We start from the raw sequence: 24,404 nt of genomic DNA on the forward strand, positions 1-24,404 counted from the left end.
TGAGTTACGTGCAATTTTGATAATGTGCGATTTTGGTTACAGAGAAATTTTGTTTTGATAAACATTTATTCTACTTTTTGTGGAACTCTATTTTTTGTTGTTTCTCAGTAAGAGCAGTTTCTTGGGATAGGTGTGGTACCAGAACTAGAATGATCTAGCTTTGTAGTATTCCTTAATGGTTTCTCACCTTAGGAATACTGTTTTTTAAGATATGTGGGCAATCTAGGCTCAGTGAAATGGGACAATGAAAGAGTAACAAATGGCTGATTCTTGTAACACGCTGTGAATGGACGTATGTGAGTCTAATTATCAAGTTTGAATCTGGTTGAAATGCAGTCAAGGGTTGTGTCTATAACTATGCTATAAAAACAATTGTGGGCAGGTGATACGACCAGGGTTTGGATATATTAGTCTTTAGTTTGGTTCTGAGTGAATGACATTTGTATAAATATGTTTATGAATAGTAACAAATCAAGCCTTCAGTGTGACTGGATGAAGGATTACAAGTTCACTTTTAAGCGGTGTAGAACATTACAATATGGCTGAAGTTGTGTGACCAGTGGGAGGGAAGGCTATAACCCTTCATAAGGAAGGGTTATAAACACTATGCTGCTGAATTTGATGGTGAATGGACTATCTGTAGAGAGTGTCAAGCATGTAATTGCTTATGTGGCTAGTGCTGGTGGGATACAAGCAACCTGAGTCTGGTTGGATGAGGATCCATGAGGGTTATTGTACTGGGGTTGGTGCTCGGATTGGAGTACACTGCGAGGGAACTGAAAATTTATAAATCTTAGGACTTGGCTCTCCATGGGTTTATTTTTAAACTTGTGCTTGGGCAGTTTTTTAAGAAGTGATTGACAGTAAATGATAAAGCTACTTCTGAGATGTAATTGTGGGGAATATGTTTGAGAGGATATGTGCATGTTACTGCTGGATTAAAGGTTAGGTAGTTATGGATTAGTTTATTGGGTATTCTTACGTTTCAAGATGGGGGAAATGGTTATGTCTAGTCCGGTACACGTTGGGTAGATGTAACTTTTGATGTATTTGCAGATGCATATACACCACTGTTTGGATTAAATGGCAGTTGGTTATGGATTGAATTGGTGGGTAATTGTACATTTCAAGATGGCATAAAATGTTACGTTTAGTTGGGTGGGCGCTGGAGGGATAGCTCTTAAAATGAGCACATGGCCCTGGACACCATTAATTGAAGGGCTTGCAGACCTATTTGTTTTACAGCAAAATGCAGGGAATTAAATGACTGAAGGAGACCTGAATCAATGATATCCACGACTGTTGCAACCAAAGTTGAATTTATGGCACAAGACTTTCTAAGGGGTAACAAAGTTAGGGATGGCATCTTAATGGAATGAACAGGGAATAGGTGAATGTAGTAATATAACATAGGCTTTGTGTTTTGATTGTTGTAGTTTAGAGCACCATAATAATATGAATTGATGCATGTGTTAATGACTCTTTTAGATATTGTGTACCAACACTAAGAATTATTGAATACATGCGATTCAAAGATTGACTGATGAATTGATGTTCTGAATTTATTTAAGTATCATATTATTACTGACTTGCATCATAATGGATAATGGATGGGTCCTCTTCTGAACTGGATATTCATTAGTATGATTTTGATATAGTCATTGTTAGAAATTGGGTCCCTAGTTGGCAGACGTATGCACCCTCTCCCAGTAGGGACCATAGTCCTAGTCAGGGTAAGTCGCAACACAACCCAAATTATCCTGTGCTCACCCTCTGGTAGATTGGAAACAATCAGGCAGGCTTAACTTAGAAGGCAATGTGTTAATTATTTGTGCAATAACTCGCACAGTAACACAATGAAAACACCACAAAAATACATTACACTGGATCAGAAAAATAGATAATATTTATCTGAATGAAATAAGATCAAAACAACATAAATCCAATATGCACAAGTCGAGATATAACTTTTTAAAGGTTTAAATTAGTCTCGCTCCTTAAGAATCAGTGGTTATATCCTTGTAACACACAGTACCTGGGATGTGTCAAAAGTAACTCACGGGGGCTGCAGTGGAGGAGATACATTAGAAAGTAAGGCGCTGCGTGAGATTTTCAGATAATATGTTTCTTTCCATGCTGTAAGTTGAGGCATCGATTTTTCAGGGGCCTAGCTTTAGTTCCTCACTACCGTGAGGGGATATTCTGACGCTTAAAACATAAAGAGTGTGTCTGGAGTGGTTCACCCCCACACTTGCTCCCAAATAGATTACAGAATCATCAATACACTAAAGGTGTATTCAGCACTCCCTCTGCAGTTCTTTTAACAAGGTTGAGGTTGAGTCCGCCCAGGTAGTACCATCTTACCTGGGTGGGGCTAGGTGGTCAAATGATGAAGCATGACACTATGTGTGTGAGACCACCTAGTCCGTAAAGGGAACTTCCTCCAAAAGACACAGCCATTTCCTACCCTTTCCTCAATCTGATAAATATGTGCTTAATTAGCGCCTGTAGTACTGGACACAATAATCCAGTCCCCTCCAGTTACACAACAACCTCCCCCCCCCCCCCACACACCTTTAGTGTATTGATGGGGATATTTTGACACCCAGGGACAATGCGTTGAAAATCCTTGATGCAGTAGTGGAAGGAGCAGGTGTTGTGTCGATCCGATAGTCGATGCAGCGAACTTTCAGCCGCGAGGCAGGCATTGCATCATTTTCTGCGTCAATTTTTTTTCCAACGTTTGGGGATTTTCTTCTTTTTGGTGATGTCTTTGTGGCCATGACACTTCAGAACAGGAGGCAAGCTTAATCCAAGCCCTTGGAGACCATTTGTGGGGAAGGCAGAGACCTTCCAGCAGAGTCAGGGGCCAGCAGCCAGCAAGGCAACAAGCAGGGCAGCAGTCCTTCTCAGCAAAGCATTCCAGATGAATCCTTTGGCAGCCAGGTAGTCTCTCTGACAGAGTCCAAGTATAGATCCACAAGTTTCTGATTTGGTGGGGTCAGAGGCCCAGTTTATATACCCAAAAATGCCTTTGAAGTGGGTTAAACTTCAAAGAGTAGTTTTGAAGTGCACAAGTTTGTCTTTCAGCCCAGCCCTGTCTGCCAGGATCCCTGTGGGGGGTTATCAGTCCTTTGTGTGAGGGCCGGCCACTGGCCTTTGAAGTGTAAGAGGGAGCCTCTCCACTCTTCCTGCCCAGGGAGACCCATTCAGTATGCAGATGTGACTGAGAGTCCTGTATGTATGGTTGTCTGGGTGGTGTGCACAAGAAGGAGCTGTCAACCAGCACAGACCAGACTTGGATTGGAGACCGGTATGTAAGGCACAGATGGCAGTAAGTGCAGAGAAATGCCCACTTTCTAAAAGTGGCATTTCTAAAATAGTAATATTAAATCCAACTTCACCAGTAAGCAGAATGTTCTACAGCTGTTCTGGCCATACTAAACATGACCTGGCTACTCCTTTCCTATCAGAATCTACCAATTAAACGTGGAGTTCTAATGCCAGTCTGAGAGAAGCATGCCTCACAGTAGTGGAAAACAAATTTGTGAGTATGTCCTGTCCTTTACTTGCCTAGCACCTAGACCTATGGGTTACCTCAGGCTTACCTTAGGGGTGACTTATATGTAGAAAAGGGGATGTTTAAGGCTTGGCGAGTAGTTCTAAATGCCAAGTCGTGTTGTCAGTGAAACTGCACACACCGCCTTTGCAATGGCTGGACTGAGACATGTTTAAGAAGCTACTTATGTGGGTGGCACAATCAGTGCTGCAGGCCCACTAGAAGCATTTGATTTACAGGCCCTTGGCACATGTAGTGCACTTTACTAGGGACTCACAAGTAAATTAAATATGCCAATTGGGTATGAGCCAATGTTACCATGTTTGTAGGGAGAGAACACATGCACTTTAGCACTGGTTTGCAGGGGTAAGGTGTCCAGTGTCCTAAAGCCAATAAAAATGAGTCCAGAAAAAGAGGAGGAGGAAGGCAAAAAGTTGGGAATACCCTTCAGAGAGTGCTAGTTTCCAACAGTCATGTATATAAGAATAAACATGGAAGATGGAGATACTGCTGCATGATGCCGAGACAATATAGCACTTGTGTGACTCCTGGATTTGTTGACTGCTGATGGTAATGTATTGTTGAATATGATTAGACTATTTGGGTATTAGACGATTTGGTTGTTTGTAAATTATAATTAGGAGGTCCCACACGTGGACAACAGAACATATTGGCTGAGTTGCAACCTTTCTTGTTTTATGAAGAGTGAAGAATACAAATGAACTACATTATTTTACAAACTACGAAGTATTCTATTTTTGATTTTGCATAACAATACACCATCTCAGCATCTTGGATATTTTCAACTTGATTCAGTTGGACATGTGAATAGATGGATATTGGACCCTAATCAACTTTAGTGCTTCCTATTTTTTAAGTTTCACCTTGTGCATTGACTTCACTGTGGCACTCATCAGTAAATGAACAACATCATGGGCACTTACTTGCCATGCCTGTCCTCTTAAGGGTCACAGTTGTGACCCCTTGCAACCCCGCCACTGTCTTTAGGACTCCAGGCCGCAGGGGTGACAAATGAGTGCCAAATGAATGCAAAGAACACAGGTACAGATCTGTCATTTTTATTGTGCGAATAGTGCATAATATTGTATTATTCACCATTAATGTAATAAAAAATGGAGCAAACTTAGCTGGAACAGAAACTTTGGTGGCGGTTATGGTAAATAAAAATGGTTTTTAAATGCATGTTGTGTGCGTGCTAGTGTGTGAGAATGTGTTTAACTGAGAGACATAGTGTGTGTGCGACCAAGTCTGTCTGTCTGTATGTGTACACATATGTGTCAGTGAAATTAAGTCAAAGTCTGTGACAGGCAGAGATACTGTGTGGGATTGTGGCCTAAGTTTATAATTCTTTGATAGCAGGCAGCGCTGCACCGCCCTCACGTCAAAGTGATAGAGGAAAAAATGTGTTATATGTACTAAGATATGGTGCCTTTTTTTAATTTTTTTATGCCTTGTGCCTTAAAGCAGGGATGTGTGCGTTTTCTGAAGCATAGGTTTTGTACTTGAAAGAGGACCTTCCAGTACAAAAAACACTCCTTAAAGCTCTTCCCACTCTGTAGGTATGCTATGCGATGCAGCACCACACATGCAAAGTTGGGAAAGTGAGTAGAATGAAATAATTTCTCTTTGTTACACGTGCCTTGAGGATGTGTAAGATTTTGGCACAAATTTCTGTCTAAAAATGCCCGTAGATACTGTTTTGCATCAGAACCCACTGCTAATTGCCCAGAAACAACCATGCACCAGTTGCAATTCCACTTTTACACAAAATAATGCAAAGCAGCTCATAGAGCAACTTTGTGTTAGTTTAAGATAATATCCAGTGCAAATCCCGATTTGCATTATATAGTAAATACCATCCTAACTTTTTGTGATAGTTTTGCATCACAAAATTGATACAAACATGGCGACAACTGACTGCTAATGCATCGACAGGAAAAGTCCAAAGAGAAGCTACAAAGGGTACACAAGTTACCCTGTGTATGCTGCTGCCAGGAAAAGCACAGCGCGGTCATGCGTTAAAAGAAAAACAAAAATGGGCAGTTAAAAGCATTTGCACCGCCTGAGAGATCACAAATCCCCTGAGGCAAAATTTAAGACCCATTAGTCAGTCAGGGCAAGAAAAATGAGCATTGCCCAGCTATATCAGTTATGCACCATAGTCACAGTCAGAAATAAAGGGGCACACAACATCTTTATTAAAATTGCTTGGGAGGGAAGTGGCCTAAGTCAAGCTGGCATGTGTTGAGGGTGAGCGGATGTGCAGCGGGGCCAGATTAGAGTGGCGAGTCCGATGAGATGGCAATCACGGTGCTGCGCAAAGAGCTTAAGGTGCACTCACGCTGGCTGCCACTGGTCCTGATTCACGGGGAGATGTTTGGGAGGCTGGCACCTGCTGATCACCATGGGCGACGGACGGCAGGGACTGCACCCTAGGCAGGAGTAAGGACTCCATAATACAGGAAATGTGGAGTAGAGCAGTACCCTTGAGCAATATGAATGGGTCCCCAGGGGTGGTGTTATGAATCCAGGTGTACTATTGGTGCTTTTTTGGTGGGTGGAGCACGCCAGGCTTAGGTAGCTAGGGACTGGTGAGTTCAGAGGAGAGGTGTGGGTTCAGAGATAGTTGGTTACCTCCAGGTACTTCCAGGGGCAGTTTAGGCACACTGTGGTCCTGTAGACAGCTTAGTGTAGGTGCTTTTGCTACTTAAATTGAGGGTTTATATTTTAGTATACAGCCTTGTTAACGTGAAAGGTCATGACGGAGGACAGAGGTACTGTCAAGGAGGTGCTCAGAGTGTTGTGTGCAGCCGGGTGGGATAATGTAATTATGCCTGGTGTGTTCAACCAAGTATATGTCGGCCTTGAGAGGCCATTTCGCAAGGCAGCAAGTGGCATTGCAGCAGCCATTTTGGCATGCTCTCTGCCTTTACATAAAAAGAAGGCTGTCAAATCAAGAGTCATATGGGCCTCAGCAGGAGCACTTGAGAGGGAAGCACCGGGGAGGAGCGCAACATTTGACAGGAATGAAATGACTTGACAGAAATTCCTGTAAGATCATCATTGTGTTGCAGAATGTGGTCCCTTTCTGTGCAAGGGAAGAAAGGAGAGCTCTCAGGAGGTGCGTCTCGGAGGTGGAGGCTTAATAAAGAAATCACCTCGAACTGAGACAGTCCCACCATGAGTTTAGGCATTGAAACCTTGTGAACAATGAGCTTCTCTTGGCCCCTGTCAGTAAAAGGCTCGAACACCGGGGACTACACGCAGGCACACTCGGCACAGAGATCCCACAAAGAGCAAATGTAGCATGGAGAGACCCAAAGGGAAAAAAAGTAGTTTGCCCACACTGATGTATATCAGTGACCGTGCAGTAATCCATGTAACGGGTCGGTCCCCAAGGCGGGACAAATGGAAAGCATTTACAAATGACATCAAATGATTTTTTTTAAAGTCATGCCCACGAATGAGCAAAAGTAATCGGTGTGAGGTGGGAGTGGTTAAAAGCCCACATAAATCATTGCATGTCTGAAAAGCAGAGCTTGTGCGCTGCTATGCTCATCCTAAATAGTATAATATTTGAGTATTGTCAGATTAGAGCTGGTACTGAGATTCATAACTGGTGTATATAAAGGTTTAAAAAACGCAGGCAATCAAGAAGGAGCAATCTGAGACATTTGTGGGCTGTCTGTATACTATAGTAGGATGATGTACCATGTCAAATGCAGAGAATTGGCCCTAAAAGAATGAGTAAGAAGAAGAGGTGATTTATATTGTGATTTGGTGATCAGCCTATTTTTATTAGGCCAGTCCACTTAAGCACCAGGGATTGGTGTGTGTGTGTGTGTGTGTGTGTGTGTTTTGTTTAGGGGGCAGCCCCTTGGGCAAGGGTTGCGCCCCATGGGGGCATATTACTGTTGTCCATATCCGGCCCCCTTGAGGGATGATCAGCCTGTTTTTGGAAGGCCCATCTGCCCACCAAAGACAAGTTAAGATTTTTTTTTTCCTCAAAATAAAAGGGTGGGAATATGGCCATAGCCCCCACCCTAAATAAATGGGGCAAAGTTGTTCTGCCCACCAGTGGGCAGATGGGGCAGTTACCCTCGATCCACACCCTGAGGGGGCAGAAAGCCTACTAGATGCTAGGGAATTACAAAAAAAAGGGGTGGTGGTGGCTACAAACCAGTATGGACCTGGTTTGGCCCCATCCCAACTAAAGGGGGTAACAGTCTTTCAGCTCTCCCCCGCACCCTAAAATATCTTATCCCACGGCAAGCAAGAAGACATTCGATTATTTTGGGTTTTGCTTTTACATTTGGGCCATGAGAGCTTGGCTAACTCTCAAAATCGACCCACTTGGAATGGTGAGGGCTGCACTTTTGGACTTTGGGACACTGCCATTTAGAAACAATCCACAAGACCTAGACACATATGAAAACTAAACATCTGGTTGATTCCAGGGTGGAGTGCTTAACATGCACCGTACCATTTTCTTACCCACAATGCTCTGCAAACCTCCCACTTTTCTGGAAATCGCATATTTTCCCACATTTTTGTGGTGAAACCTTCTGGAATCTGCAGGAACCCACAAAATTCCTACCACCCAACATTGTCTCATCTGTACCGATCAAAATTCTGCCCACTTGTCAGCCTAAAAATGTTTTTTTTCCGAACTGCCCTTTTAGACCCGCTTTAGTTCCCCCTCAATTTCGACATGTTTTTGGCTCTTCCCTGTCACAGGCACTTGGCCCACCTACACAAGTGATGTATCATTTTTACTGGGTGACTGAGGGGAACGTTGGGTGGTAGGAAATGTGTCCTGGTGCGGTGATCCCACAAAGAAATGTGGGAAAAATGTTTGTTTTTTTTTGCTAAATTTGAGGTTTGCTGAGGATTCTGAGTAAGAAAACATTGGGGGATCCACACACGTCACACCTCCCTGGATTCCCTCGGGTGTCTAGTTTTCAGAAATGTTTGGGTTTGGTAGGTTTTCCTATATGGCTGCTGAGCCCAGGACCCAAAATGCAGGTCCCCAACCCCCGCAAAAACAGGTAGTTTAGTATTTGATAATTTTGATATGTCCACATAGTGTTTTCGGGGCATTTCCATTTGCGGACACTAGGCCTACCTACACAAGTGAGGTACCATTTATATCGGGAGACTTGGGGCAATGCTGGGTGGAAGGAAATTTGTGGCTCCGCTCAGATTTCAGAACTTTCTGTCACTGAAGTGTGAGGGGAAAAAGTGTTTTTTTTTTTTTTTTTTTTTTTTTTAGCTAAATTTTGAGGTTTGCAAAGGGTTCTGGGTAGCAGAACCTGGTGAGAACCCCACAAGTCACCCCATCTTGGATTCCCCTCGGTATCTAGTTTTTTTAAATGCACAGGTTTGGTAGGTTTCCCTAGGTGCCAGCTGAGCTAGAGGCCAAAATCCACAGCTTGGCACTTTCAAAGAAACAGCTCTGTTTTCTTTGGGAAAATGTGATGTGTCCATGTTGCGTTTCCTGTCAAGGACGTTAGGCCTTCCCACGCAAGTGAGGTACAATTTTTATCGGGAGACTTGGGGGAACACAGAATAGCAGAACAAATGTTATTGCCCCTTGTCTTTCTCTAAATTTTTCCTTCCAAATGTAAGACAGTGTGTAAAGAATTTCTTTTTTTTAAAAAGACGTCTATTTGAGAAATGCCCTGTAATTTACATGCTAGTATGAGGACTCCAGAATTCAGAGATGTGCATATAACTGCTTCCCAATACCTTATCTTGTGCCCATTTTGGAAATACAAAGGTTTTCTTGATACCTGTTTTTCACTCTTTATATTTCACCAAATGAATTGCTGTACACCCGCTGTAGAATGAAAACCCCATGCAAGGTGCAGCTCCTTTATTGGCTCTGGGTACCTAGGGTTCTTGATGAACCTACAAGCCCTATATATCTCTGCAACCAGAAGAGGCCAGCTGATGTAACAGTATATTGCTTTAAAAAATCGGACATCGCAGGAAAAAGTTACATAGTAAAATGTGGAGAAAAATTGCTGGGTTTTTTTTCACCTCAATTTCAATATTGTTTTATTTCAGCTGTTACGTTCTGTAGGAAAACCTTGTAGGATCTACACAAATGCATTGGTTTCACACCTATTTCTGTCACCAACTGAAAGGAGGCTGAAAGCACAAAAAATTGTAAAAATGGGGCATGTCCCAGTAAAATGCCAAAATACTGTTGAAAAATGTGTTTTTGTGATTCAAGTCTACCTGTTCCTGAAAGCTGGGAAGATGGTGATTTTTAGCACTGCAAACCCTTTTTTGATGCCATTTTCAGGTGAAAAAACCACAAGCCACCTTCTGCCGCCCTTTTTTCCCATTTAAAAAAATGTTTGCTGTATTTTGACTTATTTCTTGGTCTCCTTCAGGGGAACCCACAAACTCTGGGTACCTCTAGAATCCCTAGGATGTTTTGAAAAAAAGACACCAATTTGGCTTGGGTTGCTTAAAAAATAACAGGCCCTGGGGGGAGGAGCAGCAAAGGGGTTAAGAAAAGAAAGTCAAAAGTTCTGAAGGTAATTTTAGGAAGTTGGTTCTTTATATAGTGGAACAAAATGAGGTACACTGTGCAAACAGTCCAAGCAAACCCCAAAGGTATCACAGAGGCACAAATTACATCCCAAATGCTCTCTTTTGTGGTAGTGTGGGCGAGCAGTTAGGCATATCAGACAGTAGTGCTAAGCGTGTAAGGTGCACACTCATACAGTAAGTGAGACACACAATAAAGAAATCCAACACCAGTACCTATGCTTTTACATAAACTTTGATACCGAGAGCACTAAAGTCAGGTAAGTAGTTTTCGAGTTATGAATTTTGAGATTTTGCAAAAGTTGACACAGTGCAAATTTTCAGTGTTGTAATATTATCCTTGGGGGAAAGAATGTGTACTGCATCCGGACACTTCACAGCGACTACTAAGGGGACTGTTCTCCAGGACTTAAGGTGAGTATGGGCACACTCCAATGCCACACCAGCAGGTCACCTTGGGATGCTCTGGGGTGACCGGGTGCAGAGGTGTGTTTCGGTGTCCTATTCGCTTCAGTGAGAAACATTCTCGTCGGGAAGTTGCTGCAAGCTGTGACTGAAAGGTCCAGGGGAACCCACAAGGGACTCGATCCTTGAGGTTCTCGGGCACTTGGAGACACCATCCGTTGACTTCTCCCCAGGCTTTGGGGCTCGGGTACAGTAGTGTCTTCTGGCATCAGGTCAAGTGCTGGAGTTACTCGTGATTGCAGGGGGCCCGTAGAAACTCTGTATGCGTGGAATGGGGGTCCAGTCTGACCAAGCCAACAAGTAGGCTTAGGACGCTGGGAGACGTGTGGACACCCTTCTCCTCGGTCTGGGTTGGATGAGTGTCCTAAGGTGGCAGGTGTTTGTCCCCAGGTCACTCGCAGTTGTAGGGGTAGAGGAAGGGAGGAAGGAAGGGACGGGGGATGTCTGCAGAAACAGGCTACAGACGCCATTGTGAAGTCCACAATGTGCAAACTCAAGGTGGGCTTTGTCTTTGAGGGGGGGCCTGTGGACCACACTGACACTGTGGTCCCACTTCAGCTCAGGCTAGGTGGCTCGGTGCAGTGGTGATGCCCGGCGTCGGGGTTTTTGGTGGTGCTGTTCCTCATAGTTATTTCTTGGGTTGCCTGCAGATGCTGGGAAGCAGCTCCTCTGCTCCAAGAGAGTACTTATTGGTGATTTGCGAAGCACTGCTAGCTCCCTCAGTTTCTATGAGACTGCAGCGGCAGGACTGGTCAGTTGGTCCTCGTGGTTCGGGTGCAGCAGGCAGGCTTAGCACCAAGGCAGTCATGCTCCTCGGTTCTCGGGTTCAGCAGGCTTCTTGTCCACTCCTTCCTTTTGTGTCCAGTGAAGATCTGAGGTCCTGGTACTGGGGGTCCCCTAAATACTCGATTTAGGGGGCATTAATGGGATTGAAGGGTAGTACCCAATGGACTGATCACTTACGAAGTCTAAGAATCGACAGACATAGCAGATACACATCTGCTCTTGAAGATATGTCCACACATGTAATATAATGCAACCTGCCTTTGGGCTGTAAGTTCTGCTGTAGGGGTGGCTTGTGAATATTACATGCAGTGTTTAGGGGACGTGGTACAAAACCTGTGTGCCATGTCAAGTTTTCAGTTTTGGGAGCACCTTGTCACGTAGGCTCCAATGGCAGTCTGCATGAGGTTGGTGCGGGTCCCTTAGATGTACCCTTTGCAGTGCCTAGGCCATAGGTACTAGAGGTACCATTCACAAGGGACTTACAAAGGTGCTGCAGGGCCTGGTCACTTGGGGATAAAGTGACCAGGTGTCTTGTTTTGGGGAAAGAACACTGCCACTGGGGACTTGGTTAGCAGGAACTCAGTGCACTTCAGTCAAAGTTTCATCAGAACCCAGGCAAAAAGTGTTGGTGGGGTACTGCAACTAGAACCCAGCTTCCTACAGTAATTGAGTTGAATTGTTTGAAAATGTCTTGCAACTGGTTGTGACTTTGATGATTGGACTTAGTTGAGAGAGATGTTATGATATCCCTATTCTAGATCTTTAACAGGAAATTGAAACTGATTTGTTAATTTCCATGAAACTGTTGAGTATGAGAATATCGGGAGTGTACAGGTTCTTAATTGTATAGAGGTCCTCATAAGTGCTAAAGTGGATGCTACTTATGTGGGTAGTTTCAGAAAGAAATTAAGCCGAAGTTCTGGTTTGCGTCTCCTGTGGTTTCAGATTTTGTTTATTTATTTTAGTTTTCATTCATGCGTTCATTCATGTAATTGCAGGAAACTATAGAACGCTGATGGAGCAAAAGTGGAGGAAATGGCTAGAGTGCAGTATAGACGCTTGGCAGATGAGTTATGTCTTCATACATTTGTGGAAACAAATTATGTCAATTTCTGGATGGCGGTCCAGTGGAAGAGTGTGCCGGAAAGAGGAAACTTGTTGGTGCAGTCTGCCTTCACTTTCTGCGTTGATGGGAGTAGCAGTGGATGATGTAGAGAGTGAGGCCTTGAAAGGCATTTGGTTGGGCCTGAGATGTATGACAGGAGTAAGCCAAGTAGCCCTCATGTTTCAGATACATGGCTTTGAATTTGAGAGTTTGTTTGACAAGTAGCCATTGTAGAGGCTTCATGGCACAGGTTTTGTGGCCATTGGGCAGCATATCAAAATGTATATATGCGTACGCAAGCAGATACTCTTCACCCAGGCAGGCTGACTGGGAGATGGCTCACAAAGTAATCATCGTTAGATTTGATGTACCCAGTGTCTCCAAAAGATCACATTTCCCTTCAGGTGCATCTCTCTGGTAAAGATCAACTTGAATGTTTTTTCACCTGCCTGTCTTCAGTGTCAGAGTACAAAACCAGGTTTTCATACGTTTTCACTGGGTTTTGGGTGACAAACCAGGACATGGTGCACATGACGATTTCAGAAAGAAATAGTTAAAATGCCAGTTTTGAAGTTAAGTCCTTCCATCAGCTTCAACCAATGGTTTGTGGTGAATCCTATCACAACCCTTGCCACTGTTGCCTGCTCCTCCTTTTTTGGGCTAACCCAACAAATCTTAGAGCTTTTTCTTTTCAAAGATAACTGCATAATCAATTTTATTGACCTTTATTTTCATTTTCAGGGCGAAAGAAAACAAAAATGTCTAAAATAAGGCGGAAAGTCACTGTGGAGAATGCCAAGACCATTTCGGATAGCACTTCTCGCAGACCCAGTGTGTTTGAAAGGCTTGGACCCAGTACTGGGATGAGTACAGAGGTGAGTTAAGAAGATACTTAATGCTCCCATTTCTCAAACTTTAATGGATGTGTGTGTAGGACAAGTAGTTTAAGAGGACATGGCTATGTTGATAAAGAGATCTATAAGATGCAACTTCTATAAGTGGATGTGGAGCCTACCTCATCTTCCAGGTCCTTTGTGCAGCTTAGCACATTGTAGGCCTCACCCCGCCCTTCCCTACTTTTCCTCTTTAAAGGTGTTTGAGAAGATGTCTCAGAAATCAATTTCTTACAAGCATATATATCTCAAGGAGCATTAGTTATACAGAGGATAATCTAGAGATTCTGCATTGCCCAGGGTCCACAGAAAATCCACTAGTTTGATGCTAGAGCTTTAAAAGCCATTCAGTTTAAAGCTCGGGGACACATATTGGGTGCTTTTATTGAAGCCTCCGATGAAATGCAACCAGTAGAAATCTATGGAAGCAAACGCCCCCCACCGAAAACATGTTATTACGTGGAGTCCTAATTCAGTCTGGGACTAATTTATCAAATTATTACTTTGCCAACCTTTTAATTTACAGTGCCTCAGTTAATGGTATGTAAGTGATAGTGCAGGTTACATGCTACTAATTAGAACCCAAGCCATTTAAGCTTTTTTCAGAATAATATGTGGGAGACACTGCTGTGTAACCCAATGAGAACCATGTTTATTGTCTGCACAACAAAACTCTAACCCCCCTAAATACTCGTCGATACAGGAGTAATAGCCAGGGGCTGTGTGTTTGCATGGCAGCATGGTACTATCTTTCGTAAGTAGATGCCATCTCCTATATGTGTTATTCAGAAAGCCAGAGAGAAAATCATTAAGCACATATTCTCCTACATTGGTAGATATTGAATGGGTTTTCTAACTTTAGAAGCCTGACCTTGGATTCCCAAGGCTGAGTAAGCAAAGTAAAATGTTCTCTTCATAGACAAACCATGAATTTATTACCACATACACCACCCAGCCTCTAGGGTTTTGTGTGAGGAATGGGAAACTATTTCTTCGTTTCTATAACTTAAAAAAGCAGTTGATCTCTTCACCTAATTGTTAAGTGAGGTTCATTCTAATGTTTTGGTAAAGGGTATGCAGGAGAGCAGTGGCCATGCCAACATTTTCAGGATACACATTGACAATGTAATTTATTTTCATTTAGAATCAATAGCATTATCTTTGAGCACCTTGGTTTAAGTCAGAATTAGATTTTTCTTTTAAGTGGCACATTGGTATTTTGAAAGAAAGATAAGAACAAGTACATTTCCAATGTACTTTCGGTTTTAAGACCAAAAAAACTGACCTTTGGCATGCTACAGTTGAGTTGCCCTTCAATAAGTCGACTTCTAGCTAGGCTTGAACATATCGGCTTCCACATTGAAGGTGAATATCCTTCTGGTGTAAGCACCAGAAAGATTTTCCTGTTTAAAAATAACTTCAGGTTGCGATGAAAGTTTCCCTTGCACCCTGTGCTTAATTATTTATTTATTTATTTACTTTTTTACGCTTTCTGACTATTAGTGCGCTGACCTCGCAGACTGAAAGTGAAAGTAGTCCGTACCATTAGACGCATTGTACTTTCACTTCGATTGGTGCTCGGGTATGTATGCATTGGTGAACGAGGAAGACGTACTGCTAGAGGGGAGCCAGTGTACCCTTCTGATTGAAGTGCTGCCCTCTGTGTGTAGATGGACATAAAGCGTGTTATTGGAACGGACCGAAACTGTACCAATGTGAAGATATTGACTTAATGCGGGAGAAAATGGGAAACACAGAATAGTAGAACTTTTTTTTATCAATTACATTTCTCCCCATTTTTGGCTTTCAAATGTAAAGCAGTGTGTAAGACAAAACTTTCTGCACATACCTTTTAAATCGCATGATAGTATTGGTCACCTAAAATTCGGAGTCCTAAACTCTGAATCGTAGGCACATTTTAAAAAAAATGCATAGGTTTCTTTCCAACCTATTTTTTTATTCATTTACATTTTACCATATGAATCGATGCGTCGATAGTGTACAATAAATTATCATTATAAAACGCAACTCCGTTGGATTTAACTATTGCATATTTTGGATAACTAAGAAACAGTATAGGTCCCTGCAATTAAAAGGGTCTGATGGACATAACGCTTTGATACTTTTGTAAATGGGGAAGGTGGGATTACAACTGAGAACGTTATCACCTATTTCTCTTTTTTTTCCTACTTACACTCATTAGTTTTTTTTCTTCATTTCATTGGTTAGTGTGGGAGAACCGTGACTGTTTTATGCAAATAAGCCCTTGCTTAGTTTTGAATTGTCTGAGTTTCAGAAATGTACACCTTTCCATGTTTGATCGATTGATACTGCACTACAGCGTGTACAACATTTTAAGAAACAATAGGAAAAAATCAACTACAATTGGAGAAATAATGATAAAACTGTGACGTGTGTAAACAACTCTGCATGTTCCTGAAAGCTGGAAGTTGGCTGATCTTAACACACCAAATGTTTGGTTAATACCATTAAAAAAAAAAAAGCAAAAAGCATTTAATTTATTGCAGTGCACTTTCCGCCATTTCTTTCTAAACAAAGTTTTGCTATATTTTGGTTATTCTCTACCCTGTGTACATTTTAGAAACCCCAGCATGTAGGAATGATACAGATGTACATTTGATGTTTAAGTAGGTTTGTGTGGATGTTTGACTAAACAAGGTGGTAGGACATGCCACTCACTGTTAAAGGGAGATAGCCACCATTCAGTTATGAAGGGGGAACTCCACCTTTTAATATAGCTGGAGTGAATATAAGGAGACAGTTATGCTGGAATGAGTCTGGATTAATGAAGGACACTTGATTGTAACTTTACTGTCTCACTTTCGTACTTGAAGCCATCAGTACTCAACATTATCCATCGGGTCCTTTTGTCATCACAAAAAATAGCTGCAATTGTTTCCTAATGCCTCTCTGGTTGATTTTATTTCCAGTTGGGTAGTGTTTAGATTTTCTAATTATTAGTTAGAAATAAATGCATTGTGGATATTTTATGTGAAAATTGTTGAGGGAAAGATGGGTCAGGCATTCCTCTTATCTGGAGTGCTGGCTTCACCCCAGTCCAAGGTGTTCATAGTGAATCAGACAAATGTCAGAGTAGTTGATTTTAGATTGTTATATGTAGTGCACTGCTTGCTCCCTCAGTCTGGACCTCTTATTGAGTGAATTGTTCAGTTTTGGTGGGGATTCATTCTGTCGGCCAGCTTCATTTTTCAGTTCCTAATGTAGGAACCCAAAATGTATCTGACAATGGTTTGAAAATCATGAAGGTAGTTGTAGGTCATTTTATAGGGCACTCTATTTATACTTTTCAATGTGCCAAAGGAATGCCACAAAATGATTATTACTTCCTCGAACAGGTAACTTTTTTGCTCACCCTGTGATAGTCATAAACCCATAAATTGTGAAAAAGATGTGGTAGTTTAATTTACTTTTGATACTAAGGGCAGCAGATGTGTAACACTAATCTGAGAGTTCATCTTTCTGCAATTGTTGCATACAAAGAATTATACATGCTTGTTTTTTTTTTTTTTGTGTGACTTTCATCATCCACAATTTTGTATGTTTGACCTTCATGACGATACCAGGCATCCCTAAACGTTTTGTTCACGGGTTCCCTGAAAATGTGTGCTAGTAATATATTTACCTGTGCTACTTGTTTCCGAGTATATGTGTGTGTGTGTGTGTGTGTGTGTGTGTGTGTGTGTGTATATATATATATATATATATATATATATATATATATATATATATATGCTAAACCCCTTCCCAACAGTGCCATGGAGCGCCTGTGGCTGCAGTGCTAAAAGATCTTTGGGTAGGCTGTGCATATGCAAAGATTACACCAACTACAGTACTTCTCAGGTCATTTGTGAGTTTGAGCACAAGTGTAGCATAGGTAGACTGTGCATTTTTTTTATGGAGTGTGGTTCCTCTTGTTTCTCTTTTCTACACTCTTTCTGCTGGTTCCAAGTGCCCTTGTGTATTTTCCCTAGAACTTACCCCAGGTCTGATGGTCTCTGAAAGTGGCTACTACTCTGTCTGGTGTTGATAACCTAGGGAGTTCAATATAGTCTTGTTAAGCTGCACACATGCCTGTAACACACCAGATGGTTGTAAAAATCAACTGCATATCCATTGGTGATGCACCGCTTTGGCTGCCATCTGGCTTCTTCATACTGCTGTCACCAAGCCCCCCCCCCCCTGCCTTGTGCTGCTCCCACTGACTGCAGCCCTTTTGTGCTCTCTATTCTCCCACCCCCCTCTGCCCCCCCCCACCTTTTGGCCGATTTTCTCTTTTTCCATGTTCTCCAGTGCCCCTTCTTAAAGTTGCCCTATCTCTGACCCAGCTTGCCCCCTGTCTTGTATTATTAAACCCTCTCTTATTCTAGAAATTGCTTTATTAATACATACACCCAGAGAGCACCTTAGAGGTTACCTCTGAAAATCTACCAACTGCTAGTGGGCCAACTGACTGGTTATAGCCAGCCTGCCACCAACAGACATGGTTCTGACTTCCAAGGCCTCTGCTGTCTGGAGGTCAGAAACAAAGCCTGCTCTTGCAGAGGTGTTACACACCCCTCCCAACAGGATGACCTGCAAATCTGACCTCCTCCCTCCCCCATGGCCTATTTGGCATCTGAATAGGTGGGAAAATTAGCTATGTAGGAGGCGTGTTGCACTTGCAGGCTGGACGCACCCCTTTGGTGACCAGCCTGAAGTAAACACAGCTTTAGGAATTCTCCCATCTTGTGTGTGTGGATTTAGGTATTCTGGAACAGGGTAATGCCCACTCCCTAAAGAAAGTGATCATCTAGTGGGTGTAGTGACCTCAAAGGGTAAATTGGCTACTTCCCTTCACTCTGCTTAACGTCCCCCCTAAATTGAGTAGTTGGGTGGACCCCCTGATACCACGAAAGCAGATCTTTGCTGGTCACAAAAGGAGTAGATAAGAAGCCTACTTATTCAAGAACCAAAGAGCAGGACAGACTTGGTGTCAACCCTGCCAGCCTGCTTGCTGCACCGGACGGTTGTGAAACAACTGACCTGTCCTGCCGCTGTTTCCCTCTCTCTGCAGGCAACCAAAGAACTGTGAGGACCCAGGACTGCCAAAATCTGATGCTGGACATCACCACTGCACTTGAGCTGCCTAGCCCGAGCTGAAGTGGACCAATGGTGTCAACGTGGTTCCCAGGCCCTCCCGAGACGAAGCCCACCTTGCGTTCGCTAGCTGTGGACTTCTCGATGGCTCTTGCAGCCTCTGTCTGCAGCCCCCCCCCCCCCCTCAACTGTGCCCACCTCTGGTGACAGAGACCCAGTTGTCCTCTGCATCAGGATTGAGGAGAAAAGAAACACTGGTGTCCCTATGTCCCCCAGGCTTCTGAGACCTGATCCCGCTTGTTGCTTCAATCGGACTTGTCCCACCAGTCCTCGCCTGCAGCCTGTTACTGTGGGCCTCCTCTACTGCTACCACTCCCGGTGACGGAAACCTGACGGTCCCGGATACCTCTGAACCCAGCCATCCCGGGACAGAGGTGAAGAGAACCGCTGCTTGCCCTACGTCCCAAAGCATTGCAAGAACTGAACCCCCTTGGTGGTTCACCCAGACAGGACTCTCAGTCCACCCCTGCAGCATCTTTGTGACCGGACCGATCCCCATTGACTCATGCGGTGCACCTGATGCTGAACTGCACCCGGCCGCCCCGTGCTACCCAAGGTTACCTTTCGATGTGGCCTAAGGCCCAGCAGTGCACTCGCCTTAAGTCCAGAAGATTGGTCATGTACATTGCTGTGGAGTACTTATGTGCCCTGTATATTTTCTCTCCAAAAGAGTAACATAACAGCTACAGGAAAATGCCTTTGAAAACTCTAAAAACTCTCATCTCTAAAAAGTATTCTCCTGATTCTGGTGATCTTGGTATCTAAATTTACATAAATGTGTTTTTTTTAATTTATTTTTTTATAAATTGTCAGATTGTCTTTAATGAGAGTGTGTCTCACTGCCTATGTGTGTGTCTTACATGTTTAGCACTACCGTCTGATATGCCTAACTGCTCGTCCACAAAGTAGAGCATTTGGGGTGTCATTTGTGCCTTTGTAATTCCTCTGGGCTTTGCTTAGACTCTTTACACAGTGTACCCCTTTTTGGTCCACTATATAAAGAGCCACCTTCCTACATTGGTGGTACAGCAGTGGGATAGAAGAATCTGCAGTATTCTGATTCCACAAAAGAATCCACAATTGACTTTACTTACCAAAAATATTTTTAGTGTCTTGGTTAAGTTCCCCAGTCTTTGTCTTTTAAAAATTTTGAAAGGCTACAAGGTAGTTAGCCTTTAAAAACGGCATAGAAGTTTTGTGTAAGATTCTAAAAAGGTCCCAACTATTTTAAAAACCATGTCTGAGGTAGCATGTCCCTCCCAGGAGCTCAACCTTGGCCTCTACAAAAAGCTTAAGTTGGTCCAACTTAGGGCCCTCTGCCAATCATGGAAACTTGCCATGGGCCCTAAACCCACAAAAGCCCATCTGCAACATTTGCTAGCTGTAAAAGAAACCCCCACTGGGGAAGAGGAAGTGGAGGAAGATGATGATTCCCTCTGCAATTCCTTCTGATGGTAGCACCACTGGGAGCACTTCGGATAGTACCCCAGGGAGGGAGACAGTGTGGCAACAGCAACTTAAATGGGAAGAAATAAGTAGCTGTTGACCCACAAATCCCCAAAGGGATTGTCCTCAAATGTGAGTAGAGTAATTATATTACCAAATGGTCCTCAGCCTTAGAGAGGGCTTGTAGAATGAGGACTTTTAACAAAAAGTATTGGGGTTCTCTACTCTGGGAGCTGTTTTCAAGCACATGCAGTGATATACTCCTGACACTTTATGAGACGGATGCAGAGTCTTAAGACCTCATGAAGGGAACCCTCATTGAGGGCTTTAGACTCAACACTGAGAATTATAGAATCGGATTCAGGGAGACTAAAAAAACCGCGAGTCAGTTCTGGGTTGATTTTGTAGACTTTTCAGTGAAAGCAGTGGGTGGTTGGTCAAAGGAAATCCAGGTGCATGATTATGATGGGATTTACAATCCCACAAAGAGCCATGGAGGGGGGGGGGGGGCGACCAAAAGAAAGGTATGCCCCCTACTCCCCCCTCCCCCGAGAAAAAGTTGGACCACTCTAAGAATAAAGACAAGTATTTGCAATTCAGTGGGTCTCGCGTTCTCTCGAGTTAGAGCTATTAGCGTTGTAAACTCCCAACCGGATTTTTCTTGCCATATAAATTGAAAATGAAAAGTAAACTATTTCACATAAGCAAGCTGATTAAAAGCGCCACACTCGCCTTGAGCGTGAAGGTGAGACACAAAAGGAAAATAAAATTTGCTAGCAGTCAAACATAGCTGCAAAAGTGCAATTTGCCATGTAACAGAGTTGAAGTACAAGGCGGTAACCAAACTACCCCTAGGAGGGACAAATGTAAAGCATTTACCAATGATAACGGATTTTTGAAGGGCAAGCCCATGAACAAGCGATAGTGATGGGCTTGAGGTGGGTGTGGTTAAAAGTCCAAATAGATAAGAACACGTCGGAAAACAACCTAAAAAAGAGTCTTCTGTAGGCCCGCAAAAATTGTTCAGCAGAGTGGTCCCAAAGACACCTACAAAACAAAAGTGGGTTCCAGGGTAAGTCCTGGGATGCCACAATGGCTTGGTGCTTTGACTGTAAGCAGGGAGGACCCTGAACCTGGGACACTTCCTTTCCTAAAAACTAACCCACTAGTGTTCCCCCAGGGGTTCACAGTGTAGCCTTTGAGGATGGTTCCTCAAAAGAAGAGGTCCTTGTAGCTTTTTAAATTTTTTTTTAATCAAAATCATGTCGTCATTAATACTCAACACAAAATATCCAGGGGACAGCAGTGGTAACGAAGGGCCACACAGGGTGTCTACATGCCCAGCTCTCCCTTCAGTTATAATTTACGCAATATGTACTCGGACATATGCTGTATATCACTTCAAGACATTACATTTACGATAGATATATCCTTAAAAAAAAGAAGACATTTCAATGAACTTGCAGCCAAATAACACATCATAAGGCAGTTATTCCCAGCTGAGGCCCCAAGTCTCTCCTCCAGCCACTCCCTCAGCCACAGCCTGGGCAGATGGGGGTAAAATTATCAGAGGATGCATAACATAACTGTGGGCAGGGTAGGGGTGGGGGGGAGAATGCCATTACGGGGCGTCTGAGAATCAATCTTTAATAATAGGCATCAGGGAGGGTGCACACAACTGCCCTCTACCCACAGGGAGGAAGCGGTGTGTCTGTCCCCCACAGGTTCTCTCCATCTCATGAAATACTTGAACTGCCGGAAGGAGTAATTGCTGGCTCCTCCACCCTGGACAGGTCCTTTAGCATCTCTGCCCACATTTCCAGATCACGTTCAGTGTGCTTATCTGTACATATGGTACAGAGCGGTCATTCTTATGCTACTTCCCATTCCTGCAGGTTCGCTAGCCATCTACTGCCCGAAAGGGCTGTGTTCAGTGTGCGGCTACCTTTCTCGTGGTCAACTTCAGCCCAACAATGCAACCCTGTAACACATACAGGTCCCACGCTTAGGCTTTGGGAGTACTCCCAACAAGCCTTGCTCAGTGGAAGCCTCCACCGAGATCTGCGTGGTTTCCTGCAGTGTCCCCAGGACCCACTCCCAGTATCTTCGTAGCTTCGCACAGTCCCAGATCATATGGAGGAAGGATGCCGGGGTTGACCCACAGTGGGGGCAGGAAGCAGAACGAGCCCTAGTCATCTCATGTAACTTCAGTGGGGCCAGATAGGCCTTGGGTAGGTAATACTACTAATGGCATAAACTTAAAGCTCGCATTGCTTCCCATTTCCGGGCCTTGGGTAAATGGTCTCTTCCAAGTCGCTTTCGATAGTGATATTGCCAGTGCCCCGACCACCTGTCCTGAACTGTGTACGTTGACATGTCTGTCTTCTTCAAGATATATATAATAAAATATCAGTACATGAGTCGACCCCGGGTCCAGTAGGAGCTGCATAGTGTGGGACTCCACCGGCTCCGCCTGGAAGGTTGGTCATATTTCGCCAGTCGTGCAGGATAACTTGGTATATTGGAGGAATTGACTGCGATGGAGGCCAAACGCCTCCCCAGCCTCAACTAAAAGGAACACACCAGTAGAGTATAGGTCCCCAACCGCGATACAGCCGCAGTCAATCCATTGAGTCTGGTCCATCACCCATTGGATTGCCTGTCTGGGTTTCAACCAGCGTTGCGTCAAAAGTTTAACATTGGGGGCCTGTTGCAGCACCTGTGTGACAGTCCACTCCCAAGCTGCCACCACCTGTTTAACCACAAAGGAGTAGTCTGCTGGGAGATTCTTTCCCATCATGAGACAGCGGGGGAGGTCCTCTGTGATGCCCCAGTTACCCAGCAGGGTCTTCTCCCAATTAGGGTATTCTGAACACCACTGTACGGCATATTGCAGCAGGCTTGCATAGTAGTCAATTTTCAGGTCTGGCAGGCCCAGTTCACCTTGGTCGGTGTCCAGCTTCAGGAGGCCCAGTTTGACCCTGCTGGTCTTACATGCCCAAACCAAGGATATCTGTAGTTTATTAAGTCTAGAGATTGTGGACTGTTGGACATTGTCTCTATGCCTTCTAAACGGCCATGTACAGTGTGTCAGCAGATCCATCTTGCTTAATGCTACCCTGCCCATCACCGACAGTGGTAGACGCGTCCGAAACCTAATGGACTCATCTAGGCCATGCAATACTCTACCCAGATTAAGCCGATACCTAGTCATCGGAGTTTTTCATATCTGGATCCCTAAGTATCAAAAGTGGTCACTCGCCCGCTGAAGCCCTGTCGCTGGAATCCTAGCAGGCTTCAACTGAGCCAATGTGGCCAATGGGAATAACAGTCTTCTGTGTATTGACATGGAGTCCGGACACTGCACTAAAGTCATACATGATTTGCAAGAGCACCCCCACGGACTACTCCGGGTAGGTAACATACACCAATGCCTCCCACCCCCCACTGGGCCATGTCCCGACAGTCGTATGGCCAGTGGCTCCATCTCCAAGGTGAACAAGAGTGGCGACGGCAGGCCTGCCTGGTACCCCTCTCAATAGGGAAGCACTCTGATACCATGGTGACCGGGTTGGCATAGAGCAGTTCCAACCAGGCTAGGAACACCAGTCCAAACCCCATCCTCCGTAGAACCTCCCAAAGGCACACCCAGTCTAGTGTGTTGAATGCCTCGACATCCAAAGCAACTAAAGGTACTTCCTTCTCGGTATCAGCGACCTAGTGAACCACATGGAATAATCTCCACAGATTCATTTGGGTCCCTTTTCCCGGTGTAAAACCACATTGATCCTCCTGGACCCAAACGGTTGACCACACTGTGCAGTTTAGTAGCGGGTGCTTTTGCCAGAATCTTGAAATCCACCCCCAGCTTGGACAGGGGTCTTTAAGAGCCTGGGTCCGACGGGTCTTTACTCCGCTTAGAAAACATGACTATTTGTGCTTTGCGTGTGGACTGCGGCAGAGTTTCGAGTACCTGTGCTTCCTGAATTGTTTCCAGTAGATGAGGAAGAAGTAACGTTGAGAAAATGTGTTAGTACTCTACTGGCAATCCATCAGGACCCGGTGCCCTTCCCAGTGCCATTCCCTGAACCACCTCCCCCAGCTCTTCCACTGGAAGGTGCTCTTCGAGCGCCTCGGATTTCTCAGCCGTCAGTTGATGCGGAGGAAGCTGATCCAAAAACTTATGGACTTCCCTCCACGTGTCCATTTCATGCTACCCTGTAAGCAGATATGAACTGGTCTCTCAACAGGAGATTGATTGCGGCCTGAGTCCCCGCCGAGGTGCCATCGCGGCACCTCAAAGAAAGAATTACCAGGGACGGCCGTTCCTTTTTAGGGAACCATGCTAGTAGTCTCCCAGATTTGTCTCCCTCCCGGTGGAGTAGCTGGA

The 24,404-nt window shown here is 44.1% G+C and overlaps 1 protein-coding gene across 3 annotated transcripts in view; it reads left to right on the top strand.

The window, feature by feature from the left end:
• ZC3H13 (zinc finger CCCH-type containing 13) overlaps nt 1–24,404 on the top strand; it is a 532,845-nt gene that overhangs the window by 14,676 nt on the left and 493,765 nt on the right. For all 3 annotated transcript variants that reach the window (XM_069205400.1, XM_069205402.1, XM_069205401.1), the window contains exon 2: nt 13,239–13,372. In XM_069205400.1, the coding sequence (XP_069061501.1) occupies nt 13,239–13,372 (134 nt within the window). The remainder of the gene's footprint in view (nt 1–13,238; nt 13,373–24,404) is intronic.

Source organism: Pleurodeles waltl, chromosome 8 (genome assembly GCF_031143425.1).
Source record: "Pleurodeles waltl isolate 20211129_DDA chromosome 8, aPleWal1.hap1.20221129, whole genome shotgun sequence".
Lineage (NCBI taxonomy): Eukaryota > Metazoa > Chordata > Amphibia > Caudata > Salamandridae > Pleurodeles > Pleurodeles waltl.